At 40.1% G+C, this 19,973-nt stretch overlaps 1 protein-coding gene across 4 annotated transcripts in view; it reads left to right on the top strand.

The window, feature by feature from the left end:
• Positions 1–19,973, top strand: part of ANKS6 (ankyrin repeat and sterile alpha motif domain containing 6) — a 46,686-nt gene that overhangs the window by 1,773 nt on the left and 24,940 nt on the right. For all 4 annotated transcript variants that reach the window (XR_012649733.1, XR_012649731.1, XR_012649732.1 and 1 more), the window contains exons 2-6: positions 3,015–3,514; positions 7,643–7,687; positions 11,264–11,468; positions 14,546–14,652; positions 16,118–16,266. Coding sequence is in view for 1 of the 4 variants with exons in the window: in XM_075022763.1 (XP_074878864.1) it covers positions 3,015–3,514; positions 7,643–7,687; positions 11,264–11,468; positions 14,546–14,652; positions 16,118–16,266 (1,006 nt within the window). In the remaining 3 variants the exon portion in view is untranslated. The remainder of the gene's footprint in view (positions 1–3,014; positions 3,515–7,642; positions 7,688–11,263; positions 11,469–14,545; positions 14,653–16,117; positions 16,267–19,973) is intronic.

Raw genomic sequence — 19,973 nt, 5'->3', positions numbered from 1 at the left:
GAAAGCATAAAGTGGAAGATGATTTTCCTTTTTTTCTTTTTAATGGATAACCAAAAAGGAAGCAGTGTTTGTACAAACGTAGGTTTGAACTATGTACATGTTTCATTTTTTGGCTGTGGTTAGTCCTGTTGAAATTGGACAGGGGATAGCATATATGCGTAAAATTAATCATGTGTATAGGGTTTGCGGTCCCTACTGAAGTGACACTGTGAAGGCTACCAGGATAGACCTAGGGACTAGACAGGCCCTGGAGGCTTCCTTCTGCAATTATGTACTTTCTGAAGGGAACATAGGGAGTTTTGGTCTCGTATCTGCTGTTGGTGGTTAGTAGCATTCTTTGGGATTTCCTCAACTAACACTTGCTTTGCTGCAGTGTACAAAGGCTGCTTTCAGGATCAAAGTTTGATTGTGTTAAACGCTGCACAAGCATGTAGTAATGCATGATATCTGCAACAAGAGCACAGAGTACACGTCTTGTCAATGTACTGTGTTTATTAAAATGTGGGATTACTCAGCTGAGGAACGGTAAAGGGTTTCCATTTTCTCACGGTTAGCTAGCTGGTTGGGTGTACGGCTTGCGTGATTGTCCTTTGCTTACTGACAAACTACCAGAGCCTCTGATAGTCAAGTGGTATCAAAGCTGGGTTACTGGTGAAACTGGTGTCAGAGTTCAGTAGTCTGACAAAGTTCTTTTCGATGTTCCACCCAAGGGGGGTTTAATGCTTTAATACCAAGTTTCCTTGCTGGAAGATATTTGATGTTACACAGGATTCTAATTTAGCCTAGTGATACAGCAATCTCCTGAAATCATAACACAAGCCTAACGTAGCAGCTGCAATGCACAATTGAACCACAAGACAAGCAGCATGCCCATTACCAGTCCCTGCATGCTCGCTGTCAGGATGCTGGGCGTCCCCAGTTGCCTGGGAGGAATATGTGGCTGGGAGCCAGCTCAAGCCCCTTGCTCTCTTCAAAATTTGTTTCTCATTGATTGCTCAGTTTTGGTACTTTGTTTTGGGCTGAGCTTCCCCCATGATGGTCTGGCTGTCTCAGGAGGATAGTACTTTCTATTGATTGTTTTAGGGAAGACCATTCATGCAGCCAGTTGTCCTGCTCTGCTGATAGAGCCATTTCTCTAAAACAAAGGCCACCCTCTGGTCCCCTTTGTGTTGAGAGAAGTTTAGCATACTTTAAAACAGCTGTGGCCACTGGCTGTGTTCTTCTCTGAGCTTCATGGGCACATGCCTGTCTTCCCTGAACCTTCTTCCGTTGTGGGGGTTCGGGGTTGATTGATCATTCACAACTGGAAAGCCAGAGATGATGCAAATACAGAAGATTGGCTGTCCAGTTCATAAAAAGGTTTTGGGTGGTTTGGTTTTTTTTTTTGGGGGGGGGGGTGTTAAGCATTGACTCTTTGCAGTTTTTACTCTACTTGCTCAATAGTAATGAGGTTACTTAATTAAGATCTCTGCAAACAAACTGGATTTCATTCTTGAATGTGATACAGACCTGGAAATAAGAGGATGAAAGTGACTCTCTGGTTTATGGAAGGTACATGTTGATGTCATGCAGCTGAAAATGAGGCTAATGTTGCTGCTTTGACCAGAACATCCTCTTAAAGAGGTGCCTGGTTTATGAGCGTCGTCACTGCTACATGTGGAATGGTTTAGTTTACAGTCCTCAGCTGTTGATTGCTGCCCTCCAGTAAGGTGATCACTGTCACATTCAGTGATGTGTGCATGATCCCACACAGTGTATTAGTCAATAGGCCAATTTAGTAACAAAGTGTTCTGTGTTCAGATGTCTTGGCTTTGTGTGGCAAGGTTTGGGGGGGGGGGGGGGGGGATTTACAGGTGACTTCTGTGAGAAGCTGCTAGAAGCTTCCCCTGTGTTCGAGAGAGCCAATGCCAGCCGGCTCTAAGATGGACCTGCTGCCGGCCAAGGCTGAGCCAATCAGCGATAGTGGTAATGCCTCTGTGATAACATTTTTAAGAAGGGAAAAAAGTTGCTGGGACACACAGAAATGGCAGCCGGAGAGAGGAGCGAGAACATGTGAGAGAAACAACCCTGCAGACACCAAGGTCAGTGAAGAAGGAGAGGGAGGAGATGCTCCAGGTGCTGGAGCAGAGATTCCCCTGCAGCCTGTGGGGAAGACCATGGTGAGGCAGGTTGTCTCCCTGCAGCCCAGGGAGGTCCATGGTGGAGTAGATATCCACCTGCAGCCCCGGGGAGGACCCCATGCTGGAGCAGGTGGGCGACCCCATGGGAAGCCTGCGCTGGAGCAGTCTCCTGGCAGGACCTGTGGGGATCTGTGGAGAGAGGAGCCCACTCTGGAGCAGGTTTTCTGGCAGGACTTGTGACCCCGTGGGGGACCCACGCTGGAGCAGTGTGCTCCTGAAGGACTGCATGCCGTGGAAGGGACCCATGCTGGAGCAGTTTGAAGAGCTGCAGCCTGTGGGAAGGACCCAGGTTGGAGAAGTTCGTGGAGGACTGTCTGCCGTGGGAGGGACCCCGTGGTGGAGCAGGGGACGAGTGAGGAGTCCTCCCCCTGAGGAGGATGAAGTGGCAGAGATAACATGTGATGAACTGATCGTAAACCCCATTCCCTGTCCCCCTGTGCCGCTGGGGGGGGGTTGGTAGAGAATCCAGGAGTGAAATTGTGCCTGGGAAGAAGGGAGGGGTGGAGAGAAGGTGTTTTGAGATTTGGTTTTATTTCTCATGACCCTACTCTTGTTGATTGGTAATAAATTGAGTTAATTTTCCCCAAGCTGAGTCTGTTTTGCCCATGATGGTAATTGGTGAGTGATCTCTCCTGTCCTTATCTCGACCCATGATCCCTTTGTTATATTTTCTCTCCCCTGTCCAGCTATGGAGGGGGGGGAGTGATAGAATGGCTTTGGTGGGCACCTGGCATCCAGCCAGGGTCAACCCACCACATCAGAGTATGTCGGTTTTCTTTGAGAAGCTTCTGCCATCCAAGGTGTAAATTCTCTTCCTTATCTCTTTTTCTCAAGGTTTGGACATCTAAGTGTGGCTCACATCTTGCTGGAGAATGGTGCTGATCTCAATGCACAGAATAAATTAGGAGCCAGTGTCCTCACAATGGCCTCCAGAGGCGGCCACGTCAGCATGGTGAAATTGTTGCTGGAATCTGGAGCTTTTGTAGACAATTATGACCATTTTAGCACAAGTATGCTCAACAGCAGCAGAGACGACCTTCCCGATATCACTCCACTAATGGCAGCTGCTCAGCATGGACATGAGGCAGTGGTACATCTGTTATTAGACTGGGGAGCTGATTGTAATTACACTGTGAAGACTATGGGCTGGAGTCCTTTAATGCTGGCAGCTGTTAGTGGAAAGGTGAGCTTGGCACAGCAGCTCATGGAGAAAGGTGCCAATCCCGATCACCTGAATGTGCTACATAAAACACCTTTTGAAATCTCTGTTGGCTTCAAACACAAAGACATGAAGGACTACCTGGAATCTCTCACAACAATCAGACCCCAGGCAGGTATGGAGTGTTATTTTTTTTTTGTTTTGCGTTCTTGAAGTTTTGATGCATATGTACAAATTGAAGGGGTTATTTTGTATGTGCATGATGTTCTTTATGATTTGTACCTAGACTCTTTTGAAAATGTTGGAGTAGGTAAGACCTACCTCGGGTGAGGCAGGAATACCCAACTTCAGCAGATTACCTCTGCGTTAGCATGATGAGATTCCTGTCCTGCAATAACAATCATGTGAAACATTTTGAAATGTTTTAATATTTTAAATATTTTTTGCTTTTAAAACACGATCCAGGTGCTCATTTAGGAAGAAAATCACAAAGGCCTACTTGAAATGGCACTGAAGAAGGAACATAAAAAGCAGAATAGGATATCAAAGAACGGATATTGCAGACTCAAAGAAAACCTAAAAGAGTTAAAATCTGGAAAACCTGCCTTGTAAGGAGAGAGTGAAGAAGTTCAATCTGTCTATTTGCATGAGGAGGTGGTTAAGAGGTGTGATTAATAAAGTGTCCACATTAAGGGCAGGAAGTCCAATACTGGAGGCCCTTTTTATATGGCAGCCAAAGAAAAAAACCTGTGAGTTTAAAGTTGGAAGAATTTGAATGGGAAATAAGACACTATGTTTTGCAGTGAAGCTTAGACTTGGAGAGACTTAGTAGAGGTGTGCAATCTCATAACAGTTGCAATCAAGGTTAAATGCCTTTCTAAAACTCATCATCAAATTGTCTTCACTGGGTGTCACATACAAGGCCTGTGACGTGCAGAAAACCAGATGAGGTTAACGTAACGGTTTCTTCTACCACTGTCTGAATATATGAAACCTCCTCAGTGTCCTTTGGAAGTGGGCTGTATATTCTAAGAAAACCAATTATTAATGTGGATGAATAACAAGTTGGCATGTCCCCTACTTTTCTGTTTCTTGAAGGAGAAGGGAATACTGAATTAACTTCAGGACCTCATAAGCAACCTCCTCCCTTCAGACATGAATATGCCTGCTTGTGTGCACACACACTGCTTGTGTGTGTACAAAACTAGATTAAAATAACATTATTTGAATGCAAATCTCAATTAAAATTAAGTTAAGAAATGCTGCTTTTACGGTTTTTCATTTTGCCCACTACTGCATTTGTCATGTGTGCTGAATGAGACAAGAACTGGTAAAGAAACATTTTGTGACCGTGTAATTAAAGAATGTGCGGTGGTCATGTAGCTTTAGCCATGGGCGTGGAAGGATATACGAAATCCAGGATTTTGTAGAGAGAGCTAGTGTCTTATTACTTGGGGATCTGAAGGCTTGGGAAGCTGTGAGCAAACTTAGACTAAAACGTTTTTCCTTCAGTATTAACCAGTGTAGCCAGTACCATATACTCAACTGAAAGGACAAAAAGGTATGTTATGTGTCTTTACCAGTAATTTTCCGAGTTGTTTTTTTAATTACTAAGCAAATTTGTATTCTCTTGGCAGGTTTTTTTATATGTGATTTCCTAGGATTTTTGCTTTTATTGAAGATAAAGGTTAAAACCTGCTTGTTGTCATCTGTCAGTTTGTTAATGAATTTAGTTTTTAAAAATTTTTTACTTACTGTGGATATCTCTCCCCGATATCTTTCCAAGTTAGCTTTTCTTTCTAGCTGGTTCTATAAAAAAATGTGAATGTCTTATGTTAGTTTTGTTAAAGTACTGTGGATTTGCTGCTCTTTCCTTCTCCAGAAGTTTGTTTATGCTAACAGAAATGCATTAAATCTGTTCCTGAAATCAGACAGTTTGGTTTGGACATTGTGTTGGACTTTTGAATGTCAATAAGTCATTTTAGAGATTGAGACCTTACTCTATATGTGGTTGTTTGGGGACACTTGTCAAGGTGTTTGTGCTTTATGATGCAGACCAGTGCTGGGTGGTGCTCAGCAAGAGGGTTTGGAAGAGTTGCATCTGGATTTTTCAGCTTTGGAGTACTTGCTATGAAAGCTAAGGATGTGGCTAGCCCTAGAAATAACTTTTTCTAGGTGCTACCAGCCATAGTGGCAGAAAGCCTGTAGGGTAGGATAGTCCACTTTAAGCTCTGTGCCACTTGTGATACCCAGATAGGCTTATTTAAATCTTACCTAATTACGTCTGTATTACACTGCCATGTGGATGTGTCTGCAGTCCCCCAAATTGTTAATTTTTATTTACATTTAGTGTCATTTCTGCAGGTCAAGCTTCCCTTGTACTTTAAGAAGCAAGGACAAAAATCTGACATTTGTTTCTGCTTCAGAGAAGGTGTTAACTTAGTCAGATGTTGACTCATAGGTTAAGTTGGAGCTAGGGCTTTCATACAGCCGTGCTACCAGACAGAACTGGCTGATTGTAGACATTTGCTCATGACCAGTCTCCTAGGAGTAGACATCAGTTGGTTACAGTACACAGAGACTCAGACATCTGTGGGATTCACTAGTGCAGCGCTTTATACTTAGCCTGTACATTTGCACATACAGAACGTACGTCCAGGCAGAGTTGGCCTCGTAAGTCTTGAAAGTCTTCTGTAGTCATATGACTTAAAGTATTGAAGAAGTCTGTTTAAGCTGGGAGAGTGGACTTGCTTTAAAGCACAAGTGTTTCTGTCACCTCTGCTGAGGGGGAGTTCCCATCAGCAGAAGGGTAGTAACTAATTGGGGCAGAGAGGGGGGTAAAAATGTTAAGCTTCCACACAGATTTCTACATTGGTTTTTAACCACAGCTTCAGTCTCCTCCTCGCACTGAGTCTTGTATATCCTGGGAAGAAACAACATCCTTTCATACAGAAGGCAGCAGAAAAGGAACTTGTCTTCTGATCTATTGCCATACATAGGGCGAATTGCCTCTGAAAAGAAAGCAACTCACTTTTCAAGGCTGTTTTCAGTAGCAAATTCAGAACTACCTGAAATGGCCTGCATGTTGCCTGTGTTCTGTCCCTGTCCTTGCTTCAGCTTACCCAGATGGCAGTCCTTACTTCTGGCATCTCTTTGTGGTCTCCTGTCCCTGAGGTTGCCTCTCTTCCAGGCTTTTTGCATGCCAAGTACGGAGTCTGGTCCTTTCCTAAACTAGTCTTTTGAAATTTGTTTTCCAATGGTGAGCTCATACACAGTTCTTTCTATAAAAGCTGTTTCTGAACCAGGAGAAAATGTAGGACCCACCACTCTCTTTCCTGGTCTTAAAATAAGAGTTTATCATGTATTTTTGAGCTTCCCAGCAATTGCTTTTGTTCAGCATTTTCGAATTACTTCCTTTGGAGTCAAGCTATGAACATTAACCTTTTCCGTATTACCATAAAAATGGTAGAATTGGGCTCAGGAAATCTCTCAATGACTCATTGTTTTCCTTAAAATCTTTTTACCCCATTGATTCTGTAGTGTCAGTAATGCTTTGGAAGATGGAGGGGGATAAATTTTTCTGACTTCAGTGGAAGGTGCAAAATATGTCACTATTTTTTCCTCATGATACCTAGTGTCAGCAGTGTCAAAGCTCTTTGAAGGCATGTTGAAGGAATGACCCTTCACTCAAAATATTAAAATTTGTAATAATTACAGTTCTTATTATGGTGATGGTGATCTAGGAGCTGAAGAGTATCTATTAATGCACAAATAGCAAGCTGTGTAGTTAAATCATCGCTATTATTTTTGTGACCTTCACAAATTAACCTGGCAATACTCAAGAGGAAATAAAAATGGGATAGCTTGTAAAACTCCTTTTGAGTCACCTTTCAAAATAATCCTGTACTATTTGAGTGTTTGCTGTTGTACAGAGGATTACACCAGACCACAGAACCATGCTGTGGTTCTTTAATTGATATTTTAGTCTTCCAGGCAGGAAACACAGAAGTTTCCAAATACAATTTCCTGATGGAGAATGGAAATTGAAAGGCAAAAGCCTGTACTGGTGCTTTAGTATAGTTTGTAGCTTTAGCTTTGCACAGAGAACCATACAGGTGAGTCATTCTTCCCAAAGGGAGTAAAAAGGTTATGAGTGCTTGCTTTCTTCTTATTAAATGTATGTCTAAACACATGTTTTATAGTACCTTTACGTAAATTTTTTAATAGTTTTTGCTATAAAAATTTTACTAGAAATTCTTGCTTTTTTAGTGATTGCTAACAGAAATATTTATATTTCTTCCAGATACAGAAAAGAGGCAACCTGATGTCTTTCATGCTTTGAAATTGGGTAAGTGCTGACAGGATTCTTCCACCATGTCTGGCTCTTGTAACTTCAGACCGTCTTTGTTTGCTAACTTGGGAAACCAAGACATGTTCTGTTTTTACATGCGACTTTGGTTTTTTCCTTATTTTTCTTTTCATCTTAAAAATACATTTATTTCTGTAGTTTATATTTGTTTTTCTTCACTTTCCAATATGAGAAAATCTTTATGAACTCCTGGTTGTGGCTTTCATGCCAAAATGGTGTGAGATAGTTCCAGTTATTCCAAGACCGTGCTACCTTTAATGTGAATTTTTTCCTTTCTCATAAACTTGAAGTATGAAAACGAAAGTGCTAATTGGTGTAAAAAACATGCTGGCCTCTACTCCATACGGGCATTGTAATTGCTCGTTAAAGTTGCTTCAAGAAAAGAATGTGTGTCTCACATGTTGCCTGTTCTCTCATGAGCAAGAGTGACTTTCATGAGCACACAACTGATAAAACAGTTCTGTGGAAAGAGCCAGTGCTATCCTGTTGATTTAAATTTGATCCAGGCTCTGATAGGTTGCACGCCTGGTGGATGGCAAGCTACTTTCTGCTTACCTATTTTCCTGGATCTTCCAGCATAGGAAAAAGTGCTGAGATGAAGGGTTTGGCCTGAGGCTTGCTATCTGATGGCTTTGGCATGGGAAAAAAGACTGTTAACTTTCGGCTGAGGTTCCCGATAACGTCGCAGGTCAGAATACTCTGTGCTGTTTGCAATCTCTTTGACAGGTTAGAGAGATTCAGTATTTGAACCTTACCTCATTCCTGCTCTTATAGATGGTATTTTGCCATTTAAATGTTTTCAGCTATTTGATAGCACATTTAGCCTATTGCCAGCAGTCCTAGGTTTATAGACAGTCAGAAAAAAACCCGAAAAGTTACTAATAGATCTGTTTAATATTTTTCTTCAAGTATTGGAAGATGTCATTCCCATGTGAGATTAAATCTTATGTGCAGTGAAGTCATGAGAGGTGTCCCATGAGACCTAAGAAGGGTCTCTTCTCCAGTCAGCCTGCCCTTACTTGGGACCAAGATGCTCCAGACAATGAAGAAACACTGGTAATACAGCCTTGCGTGTGCAGTGGACCTAATAATCCTTAATGGTGCTGTGCTTTTTACATCTGTGGTATAGAAAATCTGATCATAGCATACTGAAAGCCGGCTTTACCCCTCCTGATTGTGATATGTGCATACAGAACAAGTAAGCTTTAGAGTTGAGCATACCTACCTCTCATTCCAGCTTTTTTGTCCATGTACCCGCTCCTGACTGTAACATAATCATGAAGCCTTTGGTATGGTTCACCTTCTTGCTTTTTTTTGACAGGGAGCTGCAACCTGAAGAGAGCTCTGAGTTAGCAACTTTCAGGATTTCTTACGGATTTTTAGATCTTTTTTTATTATTATTATTATTATTATTATTTGTGAGTGATTTTTGTGAAGGAAAATGCCATTTTTTCTGAATATCTGTCCAAATGGATTTCAGCAATGCATCTTTAAATCAACAGTTATTTTCCAAGTTTTATTGTTGCTGCATTCATATTGAAAAGTTAGAAGTGTTTTTTAAATGGTGAAGCCTGGCCTTAGCTTTCAGATCTCATCCTGGGTTTGGTACAACAGTTTAACAGTTGCTTTTCAATTAACCATTGTAAGTCACTCTCTCAGGAAGTTTATGGCTTTTCAGGCTACCAGAACTGGAAATGGGCAGACATAATAGTGGAGAAGAAAGAGGTGACAGGTAGCCATTTAATCTTTCTCTTAAATGTCAACTCTTCACATGTAAGCTACCAAAACCTCTTCTTGGAAAAGCCTCAGGTCTGTTAGATTTTAGAGAGTTCAGCTGCCTTTATTGTACCCCTGTGACTTTTAGTTTGAGGTTGAAAAACGTTAGTGCTGGGCTGGAAGGAGTCTTAGGGCGGGGAGCCAAATCAATACTGGTCAGCATACTCCTTTTGGTTTTTTTCTGAAATACTTGGCTATGGATGGCAGCACTGTTAAAAAAAAAAAAAAAAAGCTCACTAAGTTAAGAAGTGTCCAGGCTAGAGTTCAAAGTCAATTCTGGAGTCACTGTAGGTTCCAGGGTTTCTGTTTAACAAAGTCTGTGATGCGGGTCTGTGTTCAAAAAGTTACCTGCTGTCTTCTCCTAAACTGGGACATAAAAAAAGTAGTTCTGTGCTTTTGTGTCTTTCCCGTTCCAAGAAATTAGCTGAGTGGCATGGGTGGGTGTTAGTTTCAGTGCATGCATTTAAGTGCCTGCAGGGTTTGTCTGGGATTCTGACTGGCTTTCCAAGGTAAATGTTCATGCCTGTGATTGAGTTGAAGGCAGCCCATGTCATGAAGCAGTTTACCATCTGAAGGTTTTTTTAAAGGTGGAATTTTTCCATTTGCATGGCAGTTGATGATTTGCTGCTTCTTGCCTCTGTTCCTATGGTGGTACATATTCAGTCACAGATCTTTTTTTCCTCTTAACTTCTTCCCTGCTTTTGCCTGCCATATGTCATTAAAAAAAGTAAGGGAGGTGGGTGAGCTTAAGCTCTCTGCTTAAGATAATCCTGACTACCTCATATGTTTTTAAAAAGTGCTTGCTCCTACTTTTATTAAGATTTAGAAAAAAACGCACTACCTGGTTAAAATACGTTCAGTAGCATATTTTATACTGCTTTTTGTAATCTAGACAAGAACTCAGTTACTACCAGCCTCTTTATGTGGAAGCTTGAACATTAGGTTCACTTTTAAAGAACTAGAAAGATGACAGGAATAACACCTTACTCTTGAGCAAGGAGTAGGGAATTTTTGCATTGGAGATTTAGTTTAAATATTGGAGGCAGAATTAAAAAAAATCTTTCTGACTATAAGAAAGTTGAGCACTGGAATAGATTAATTCCTTGAGAGGTTGTGGAATTTTATCAATAGAGGGGTTTGGAATCAGTGAACCACCTTTGTAAGAGGAGTTATGTGTCAGTATGACATATGGCATTGTTCTACCTGCTTAAGGCAAGGGATGGCCTCTACCACCTTTCAGAGTGCCTTTTTATCCACTCTCTTTGATTATAAAGTTGTTGCTTTCTGGGATTTCAGCCTATGGAAATGGAACAGGGATCTTCATTCACCCTGCTGAAGGACAAATCATGGTGTCTCAGCATCATCGGTTTTCCTTGCATGACATCATCTTATGACAATTTAATAGAAATATTCCCTACTTGTGTCTTCGTATGTGGAATGCACTGCAGTTTATATAGCCTTTATAGCTTAGTTGTTAATTTCAGAAAATTATTCTTGTAATGGGATTGTGCTGTAAGTGTACAGGTAGGGGAAAATGAGGGAAAACAGTGCCTTGTGCCTATGCCACAATTCATGTAGCCTGGGAAAACGTACTGATTAACTAAAAGACCAATGATGAGTACAAATACTTAGCTTTAGTGTTGCAGTTGCTCTACTATATTTTTCTGGTTTAATGCCACTAAATGTAGACCAATGTCAGCAAATCAAAATACATACTAATTCAGTGGCTAAGCAGTTCTCTTTTGCTCACGTAGATTATGTTTTATCACTGTTTTGCAGGAAACTTTCAGCTGGTTAAAGAGATCATTGATGAAGACCCAAGCCAGGTCAATATTACCAACGTTGATGGTGCGTCTCCATTAATGATTGCAGCTGTAACTGGTCAGCTGCCCCTTGTTCAGCTCCTTGTTGAGAAAAATGCCGATACTGACAAACAGGATAATGTTCATGGCTGGACAGCACTAATGCAGGCCACATACCACGGGTAAGACGTGTGCTGTATTTGGGTCTAGCAGTAAAGAAGTTTCATTCTTCTTACGTGCCAATATAAAAAAAATCTTTTTGATACTGACTCTGGAAGCAGAGGCATCCTAGAAGAAACTGAGAGACTTGTGACCTCAGTTTCCATGACTCTTGCACTGTCCTCTGCTTTTCAGAGCAGACCTGAATGCCATTTGGATTTCAGAATGAGTGGCACGTTTGGGAACTTGAATCTTGCTCAGTAAGTGCTGTGAACATAGTGCTCCAGGCAGGCATTAGGAGCTTTGGTGCAGATTTCAACTTCCATCCTTTGATGTTTTTTAGTGTTTTGTAAGATAGTATCGCTCCCTGCCAGGGTTGTAGGCCTAAGTCAAGTTGTGAAACTTCAAGGCAACCACCCTTCTATGCACCATCTTTTCCAGTCTTAAAACCATACTTATGTTCCTCTATTTAGCCTTTAGTTTTCATGGAGCTTTCTGAAATGCGCCCACTGGAGAACGGATTGTCATTTTCTCTAAAGCTACTTTATGAATGCAGGTAGCCACTTAAGAGTCAAACCCCAGAAATTGGCCTGATACTTCACATGTGATCTGTCATATACTTGGCATTGTCTGAATACAGGATATTCAGTTTAGGAAGGTGAACTTTTCTCCATTGTTGTAGACGAGGCCCTCAGCAAGGTGAAGATTCACCTCACTGCCTGGTAGTGCTCACATTAATTGTACAAATGCAGGTATTCTGCACCAGCTTTTATTTTTAGTCAGCAAATCTCACTGGACTGTGAAAGTGCAACAGAGGGGGAGAATAGGAGGTCAAGTTGTCATTGCTTTGTGAAATATCCTGAAGTAGTTCCTGGGACCTACATAAGATGAGATTCTCTGCTTCCTCACCAACGCAGTACTGATAGTAGCGATGGGCATTTGCCTGTAGATTAGTTTTTCTGGTGCAGCCGTTCTGCTAGCAGCAGCCACCCCAACACACAGCTGGAATCTCTACTCCAGCCAGCAGAAAGTGATGTGCAGGGCTGCTGGCATGTCCCCATGCTGGTACTCAGGCACTCCTCTTGTCTGTGGAGGCACAGAGCACAGCTGAGTGTTGCGTGTGTTCAGATACTGCCCTTTCCCTTTCCTGGAGGACTGTTAGGAAAATTCCCTTCCCTATTATATCAGTCAGTCTTTATAGCATGAAATTGTATTAACTTTGTCAGTACACTTAATGTTTAAAGTAGTGAAATTTTACTGGAGACTTTGGTATTGTTCATGCTTAAGTATAACAAACTAAAGGACAGTGGCTCAGTGGAAGGACCAGAAGGATGTCCCAGCCCTGGAAATAAGGACTTGGCTTCTTGGAGACTTAGAGCTGTCCATGAAGGATGAAAGATACCCCTAGTCAACAAGGATAATGCCAGCATCGTAGACCCTCTAAGACATCTTTGAGGCCTTCCCAGTGTTGTCTGGCATCATAGATAAGTAACAATAGCATGACCGACTCCAGGGACATCTGGATCAATAGATGAGCAGCAAGAATACTGCAGAAATATAGTTGCTTTGCAAAGTTTTACTATGTTTAGTAAATCGGTAGTGTGGGTGGTGGTGATTAGTCAAATCATGTTGTATCTAAATGCTCAAAGTGTACCAGAACCCTGTGTAAAACCACATTTGGGGTGCCCCAATTTGGCTGGGACACCTCGTGCGTGAATAAATGTTTAAGCTTGTAATTCTGTACTTTGCGTCCTAGCCTTTCTCCTTAGTCGGCATGGGCCAGTTGCGAATTTTCAGAACAACTAGAAATCTTTAGCCTCCACAGAGCCTCAGCTTACTCTCTCTCAGGAGCAACAGTGGTGTGGAAGGTCTCTGGTTTGAAGGAGAGAGTGGGCAAGGTCTGTGTGAGCCAGGAGCAGGATTGTGTCTCTGTGTGCCCTCAAGGTGCAGGACTGGAAAGCAGGATGAGGTATGAGGGATGACACAGTTTTGAGGAAGAGAAGAAAAGTAATGGGAAGCATGCAAAGGAGCTGTAGTGAGGATAAGCAGAATTTTTGTTAGAAGAGTGGAGGAACATTCCTCCTCCCATTTTAGATTTATTTGATCTGGAGTGAGTTCAGAAATGAAAGCTTCATCTATATGTTAAGAAGTTAATGCTCTGAAGTGGAGAGGTTGAGATCTGTTTGTCAGCTTCAGTATTAGAGTTTGCAGTCACCTATTGCTGCTTAAGAACATTTTTCCTCTGTGTTGCTTATGCATGTCAGAGTTTGGCTTTATACAAGGTCAGTCCCTGCTCAAAAGGAGATTTCCCTTGCTTTGTTGTCTGTTCACTTATTTTGTAGGCTGAATTATGGTATTGTTTTTAACCCACAAGGCAAGTCCTGCTTATTTATTCAGGTATATGAGAGGGACTAAAGGGAATGGGATAGTTGCTTTTATGCAACTAGCTTTTATGAGCTTTTGCTGGAAGGTGTTTGTGTTGGTTATCATTTAATGCTGATTGGGTTTGCATGTTAAACATTTGAAGGAAGTGGTAATGTGCTTTCTCAATTATATAATATATCTCTCTAATTAAGTGAAGTACTGTTTGGAGTTCATAAATTATCTTCAGTCACTTTGGTTTTTCTGTATGCAATTTCTTACCTGTTCTGAATATGAAGTTGTGTTGAAGTATTACTGATGGCATATGATGACTACTGGACTGACCTTTGTCTTTCCATCTGCTTTTTTGTCCTAGGCATTAATGGCCTTTCATTGGGAAGGTGTTTGGCAACAAATTCTAGAGTCAGTTCCAAAGGGTCAGCTTAAGAAACTGACTGTTTCAATTATTTTTTTTTAGGCTGACTTTCTGCATGTTGATTAGTGTAAATCATAGCAAGTAAACAGTGACTGACAAAGGAATTATGGGAGCTTCTGAATAGTTTGTGAACAAATTTTAGCCTTGGTTAGCTATACAGAAGGAAAAAGTCTGATCTCTAATTGAGGAGCAATGGTATAAAAGGATGAAAATAGAGTATTAGGTTTTGAGGGGAGTTTTTTGGGTTTTGGTTTGTTTTGTTTTTTTAACATGAACAATGCCTTTTTTTTTCTTCCCTTAAAGAAACAAAGATGTTGTAAAGTATTTGTTAAATCAAGGAGCTGATGTCAATCTCCGTGCAAAAAATGGATATACAGCTTTTGACCTAATAATGCTGCTGAATGATCCAGGTATGTTATTCCAAAGAACAGTGAGGGAATGTACAACATAAATGGATAAACATCCCTTCCAATCTAGAAAATACATTAAAGTTGCTAGGAAGTATCCTCTGAAGTCTGGGCTGGACTGGACCAAGAAAGGATACTGCCTGAAATTGGTGAGTTTTGAGTTAATTGGTTAGATAAGTGTATACATTTATGGGATAAAATATTCTGTGCATTCCTCTTCCTGTGTTTTTGAAGATGCTCCAAAATATGGTGTTCGTGGCACCACCAGAGCCACTTCAGTGGCATTTGACTGTGGTGGCCCAGGTACTCTGTAGTGTCACTAGCACAGAGCTGTGAACTAGAGCTAGAAGTTTCCACTCAGTGAAGAGCAGTAAAGGGGCAGGGCAAAGAAAGTGCAGTCAGAACAAAACTAGTGAACTCCTGGCTGAACCTCCCACTAGGTCTGTAAAGGCTGAAAATAAGTCACACTTCAGGTTGTTTTTATGGGAGTACTTTAGAAATAGGCAGCGTGTTTTGAGGAGACTTCAATGAAACACATTTAGTTTTTGTTGTAGTTTGTTTAGCCTATATAATTTGTCACTGCTAAGCTTGCCTGGTAGCTGGATTGCTTTATCTGAAGCCAAAAAACACTACTGCTGATGGAATTAATGTTTTATTTTCTCTGTATTTACTCATTATGGTGGTTTTGGTCACTAGCAGATACCTTTCCTTTGTCAAAAGTAGATCTCTAATAGTATGAAATTTCAGAAAACACATACAGTGAATTATTTTGTAACTAACTTCTTGTAGGACAGAGTAGTTTGTCTTCTTGCCTGTCTTTCTCTCTATATATGTGTAGGTCAGTTCTGTGTGCCCTTCTGAAAGTCTTCCCTGATTTCTGTGTAAAATACAGATTTACAGAGTATTTTTTGCTTTCCTGTCCTCATTTCATGCTTGTTCTTTTTTCTTCCTCTTCCTTGCTTTTTTTCTTAATTTTTGTTGTCCAGCTTTTTTCTTACCATGTCTTTTCAGTCCCTTCAGTATCCAGGCTGAACATCTCCTTTCTCTTTGGGATTTAATTTCAAGCTTCTTTTCTGCAACCTACGCTTGAAGAAGGAATATTCATTTTTCTCTACTCTCTTCTGTGTCAGGTGAGAAAAGGGAGCATCACAATATGGTTCTTAACTTCTAAAAGTGCAAGAGGAGGCAGTTCACTTGGTCAGACATGACTGATTCCAACTGAATAGCATGCTTATTTATATTGATAAATACCTTTAGAGAGGTGATGGTAAGACTACAGCTCATTGTGTGGGGAGAAGGTGTGGGAAACTTGGGTCAAGAAAGAGCGTTTTGGGGATTCATCTGCTTTGTCTTTGAGAGGTAGAGCAATTACTACTTACGTGGGATTTATAGGGAAAGTGTCAGTTTATCAGTCATAATTTGGGAAAGCAAAACAGACTAAACATTATCTTAATTTGTTTTCTTTTAGACACAGAGCTTGTACGGTTACTGGCATCGGCATGCATGCAAGTAGACAAAGACAAGAATAAACTGAACAACAGATCATCTTTGCCCTGTTCCAGAAGTAGGCAATCCTTAAATGTCCCAATGTTGCCAGATGACAAAGGAGGTCTAAAGGTAAATACATTCACTCTTAATAAATAACCAGTGCATTGTTTCCTATAATTTATGAAGCAGAGAAAGTCATTGCTAAGAAGTACGTTGGATCTAATAAGTAACTGGGTTTTTTTGCAGGGTAGGGGTGTTCTGAATTCCTCGTTCATAGCACTTCCTTGTTTTATGAAATGCAGCATGTGTTTAGCTTTCTTTTTGTCAGATGGCAAGGCAAAGGGAAGACTTTTAAGGAAGAGTTTGCATCAAAGCATTTCAGTGCCTAGAAACAGATCTCATAATTAAGTAGTGGAAGCTATCATGTTCATAAGTTTGGAACTGACTCCATTATGATCTTAATTATAAGTCTGCCTTTAAAATGCAAATGTACTCCAGTTTTACTAGATTCTTTATACTCATTGCTAACTTTTTTTTTTTTAAATTGCAGTGGATATGTTATGGGGATTTGGCTAGTATCTCCTAACATACTGAGAAACTGCCTATTTGTATGTATGTTCTATGGAGGAATTGCAGCAGTAGTTCTTGTATTTTACTTTTATGGTATTTAGTAGACCCTAGAAGAAGGAAGGATGATGTAGGAAGGAAACTAAAGCTCTGGTAATGTACTTGAAAATACTCCTGGGACTCTGTGTGGGACAGCCCAAGACACTTAGAGGCTACACATCTTGTCTGCCTCTAGGACAGATGGTAGGCTTCGTTTCAACCATAAATGGAAACAGGCTTTTGACTTTGAAAATTAAGAAGATCATAGCAGAGATTTTAATATGAAGAGTGTGCTGTTGAGGCTTACATGTCCTCTGGCATGCTGTATTTTTAACTTGAAATTGGCAGTAGTCCAATAGGAAACAACATAGAGTCAGAACAAGTGAATGCCACTTAAACAAAGATATTGCAACTTGGATTGTCTGTTTGCAAAAGAGCAGGAAAAAGTATTAGTTTGTTTTGTTGTTGTTGTTGCTGTTGGTTTTTATTTAGGTGAATAATTTTTGATTGTGGTATACCTCAGAATTTCCTTGAGTCCGTGATCTCACATTTTTAGGATAAATTCTATCAGGGTCTTGGAAACACACATGGTAATTTCCAGGCTATTGTTGACATGAATGGTTGACATGAACCATTTAAAGTTCTACTTCAGCTCAAATCTGTTTTAACTAAGAAGCAACAAGTGGCTATTTTCATATGTTTATTCTATTATTCGATATGATACAACTTCAGTATCAATTTAGATAGACCTATTTAAGAATGCAGTTACTTAAATGGGAGCTTGTCAGAACAGCTTTTGGTGTTGTGGAATACAGATCAACAACAGGTCCGATTGCAATTCTTGCAGTATTATGACACAAAAGTTTGGATTAGGGTCGTAAAAGATTATGAAGTGAAATGAAAAAATATTACAAGATTTGTTAATAATAAAGATGTACTCATGAGTACTGACACAAATTTAATATTTTGATGTGTGGAATGTTTAAGTATTTGGTCTCAAAACTACAATATATTACAGTGTTTACAAGTTAAGTGTTAAGCACTTTTTCAGCAGAAATTGTATTCTGTATAGTTCTCTGATAATATACATATATAACCTGAAAACCAATATAACCCCCTCTTCCATCACTGCTTAATGGTTTATTAACCATTCTGTCTGACCACAAGTATGTTACATATCTTACTCTCCTTACAAATGTTCACCATCATGGGAAGAGAGTGCTGAAGTGAGGGACCTCTCCTGGGTTTTGTAGCAACAGTGCTTCCACGTGGACAACTGCTCTGTGCTGAGCCAGGACTGTAAACAAAAGATATTTATGGTGACTCAGCCAGTACATAAATTTTCTGTCTATATCACTGCAAATGATGGAATGTGGGGTCTACACAATCATGGAAATGTAAAAATGAGAGGGAATTCAAGAGACTCATCTACCTCTATGTAAGGAGACAGAATGAACATGCCAAGAACATCCTTGACTGAAGTTTCTGTTCTCTCTTCTTTTATTGTGGTGAAGGGATCCCTTGGTCCCATGGTCTCTGTCAGCACCCAGTTCCACTGCTTGACTCTTCTTGCGGTCAGAATTCTTCTCCACTGATCTAATCTATATCTCTTTTGCTGTGTATTAAGTTCATTGATTCTCATTCAGAGGCCACCTTCATTTTTATAAGACCTACATAAATACTGAAAGAACTCTCATATTTTTGTCAGGTTTTTTTATTCTAGACTAAATAAAAATAGTTCATTCAAATTTACTTGTTTGCACGTTATGTTTCCTAAACTTACTATTTCTAATTTGTCTATATCAAGGTGAGGGATCCAAAACAAGTAATGAGATTCCAGCTAGGGTCTCAGTATCACATAGTGGCGTACAAAAACTCTTGCACAGTTGTGTGCTTCATGCTGTTACCAGTGAAATGTACCTTTTTTTTTTTCAGCAGTAAGACACTGTGCATCTGTACTTAGCTTGTGATATGTTAATGACTCTGATTTTCTTTTTTATTTTAGTACAGACAGCTGCTTTGCTACTTACTTCCTTTTCTGTATTTGTACACTTGATTTCTTCTTCTTACATGTCAGCTTGACCCCTACTGAATAATGTCAATTTGTCAGTGTTTAAATTTAGAATATCTAAGGTGCTCACAAAACTGTCCAGATAGATGTCTTCCATAGACTCTGCAAAATACGTTACATTTCATTGTTGCTGTTGTTAATGAACGTTTCCAAACTCCTGTTTCACTCCACGAAATATGTCCTCCCAATTTGAGATCAAATTGTTGGTAATTTGTTTCTTAATAGTTTTTTTGGCTATGGTGCTTACCTTGTATTAATTTTACTTGAACCATACTTTCCTCAGTCATTCGATGAACGTTACATGGAATAGCAATAAAAGCTTTCTTGCAGTCAAGCTATGTTACAGCTTTTCCTCCCTTCTGCCCACTTGACCAGTTATTCTGTCAGAGAGATTGATGTGGTAGGATTCATTCCCAACAAACCCCTGCCAGCTGTCTCTTATGAGCTGTGATGACGTACAAAGCTTTTTCAGCGGTGTCCTTTCAAGTTAAGCTTTTCTATCAGTAAATTTTCAGATTTTGCTCTTTGGGGTAAGAGTGCTTATGTATTTGCATTTTGCCTGATTTCTGTAACTTCTTCCATCCTCTTAACTTATCTTGAAGATAATCAATATTTGTTCAAAGGTCGTGTTGTCTGTAATTACTCTAGGGTAATTTTAATCAGTCTTGTCTGGTTTTAATTCCTGTAAGCTTATTTAAATATCCTTACTCTGTTAAGCAAATGCACTTATATTCCTACGTTCCTCCTGGTAATAGTATTCATACTAAAATATCTGATCACAAGTAGGCTGCTTTTGAAGTTCAAAAGAAACCCAACCCTTTTCAGTGTCTTCTGTTTGATCTTTTTTGTCATTAACTAGTAGACTTTTGTTGTGTGTTTCTTTTATTTGTAGTTTATGTGTAATACAGGCCCTTGTTCCTTTACGTACTGATTATGTAGTGGATAACCATGATCTCATTCTTTACCCCCTTTCATGCAGGAACTGTTAAGTCTTTTGTTTTGCACCATTTTGTGGACTTGAAAACAAAGTTGTGCCTTTTCAATACACAAAAATCTTATTTCCTCTCTTTTCTTCCTGCCTGTGCTTCTTCAGCAGGTTATACTCCCAATGTCAGTATTAGAGCAGCGTGAATTATCACACTCAGTTTCTTTTTTAGAT

Source organism: Buteo buteo, chromosome 3 (assembly GCF_964188355.1).
Source record: "Buteo buteo chromosome 3, bButBut1.hap1.1, whole genome shotgun sequence".
Taxonomy (NCBI): domain Eukaryota; kingdom Metazoa; phylum Chordata; class Aves; order Accipitriformes; family Accipitridae; genus Buteo; species Buteo buteo.
The sequence above is the reverse complement of the archived record's forward strand: the minus strand, read 5'-3'. Positions and strand labels throughout refer to the sequence as shown.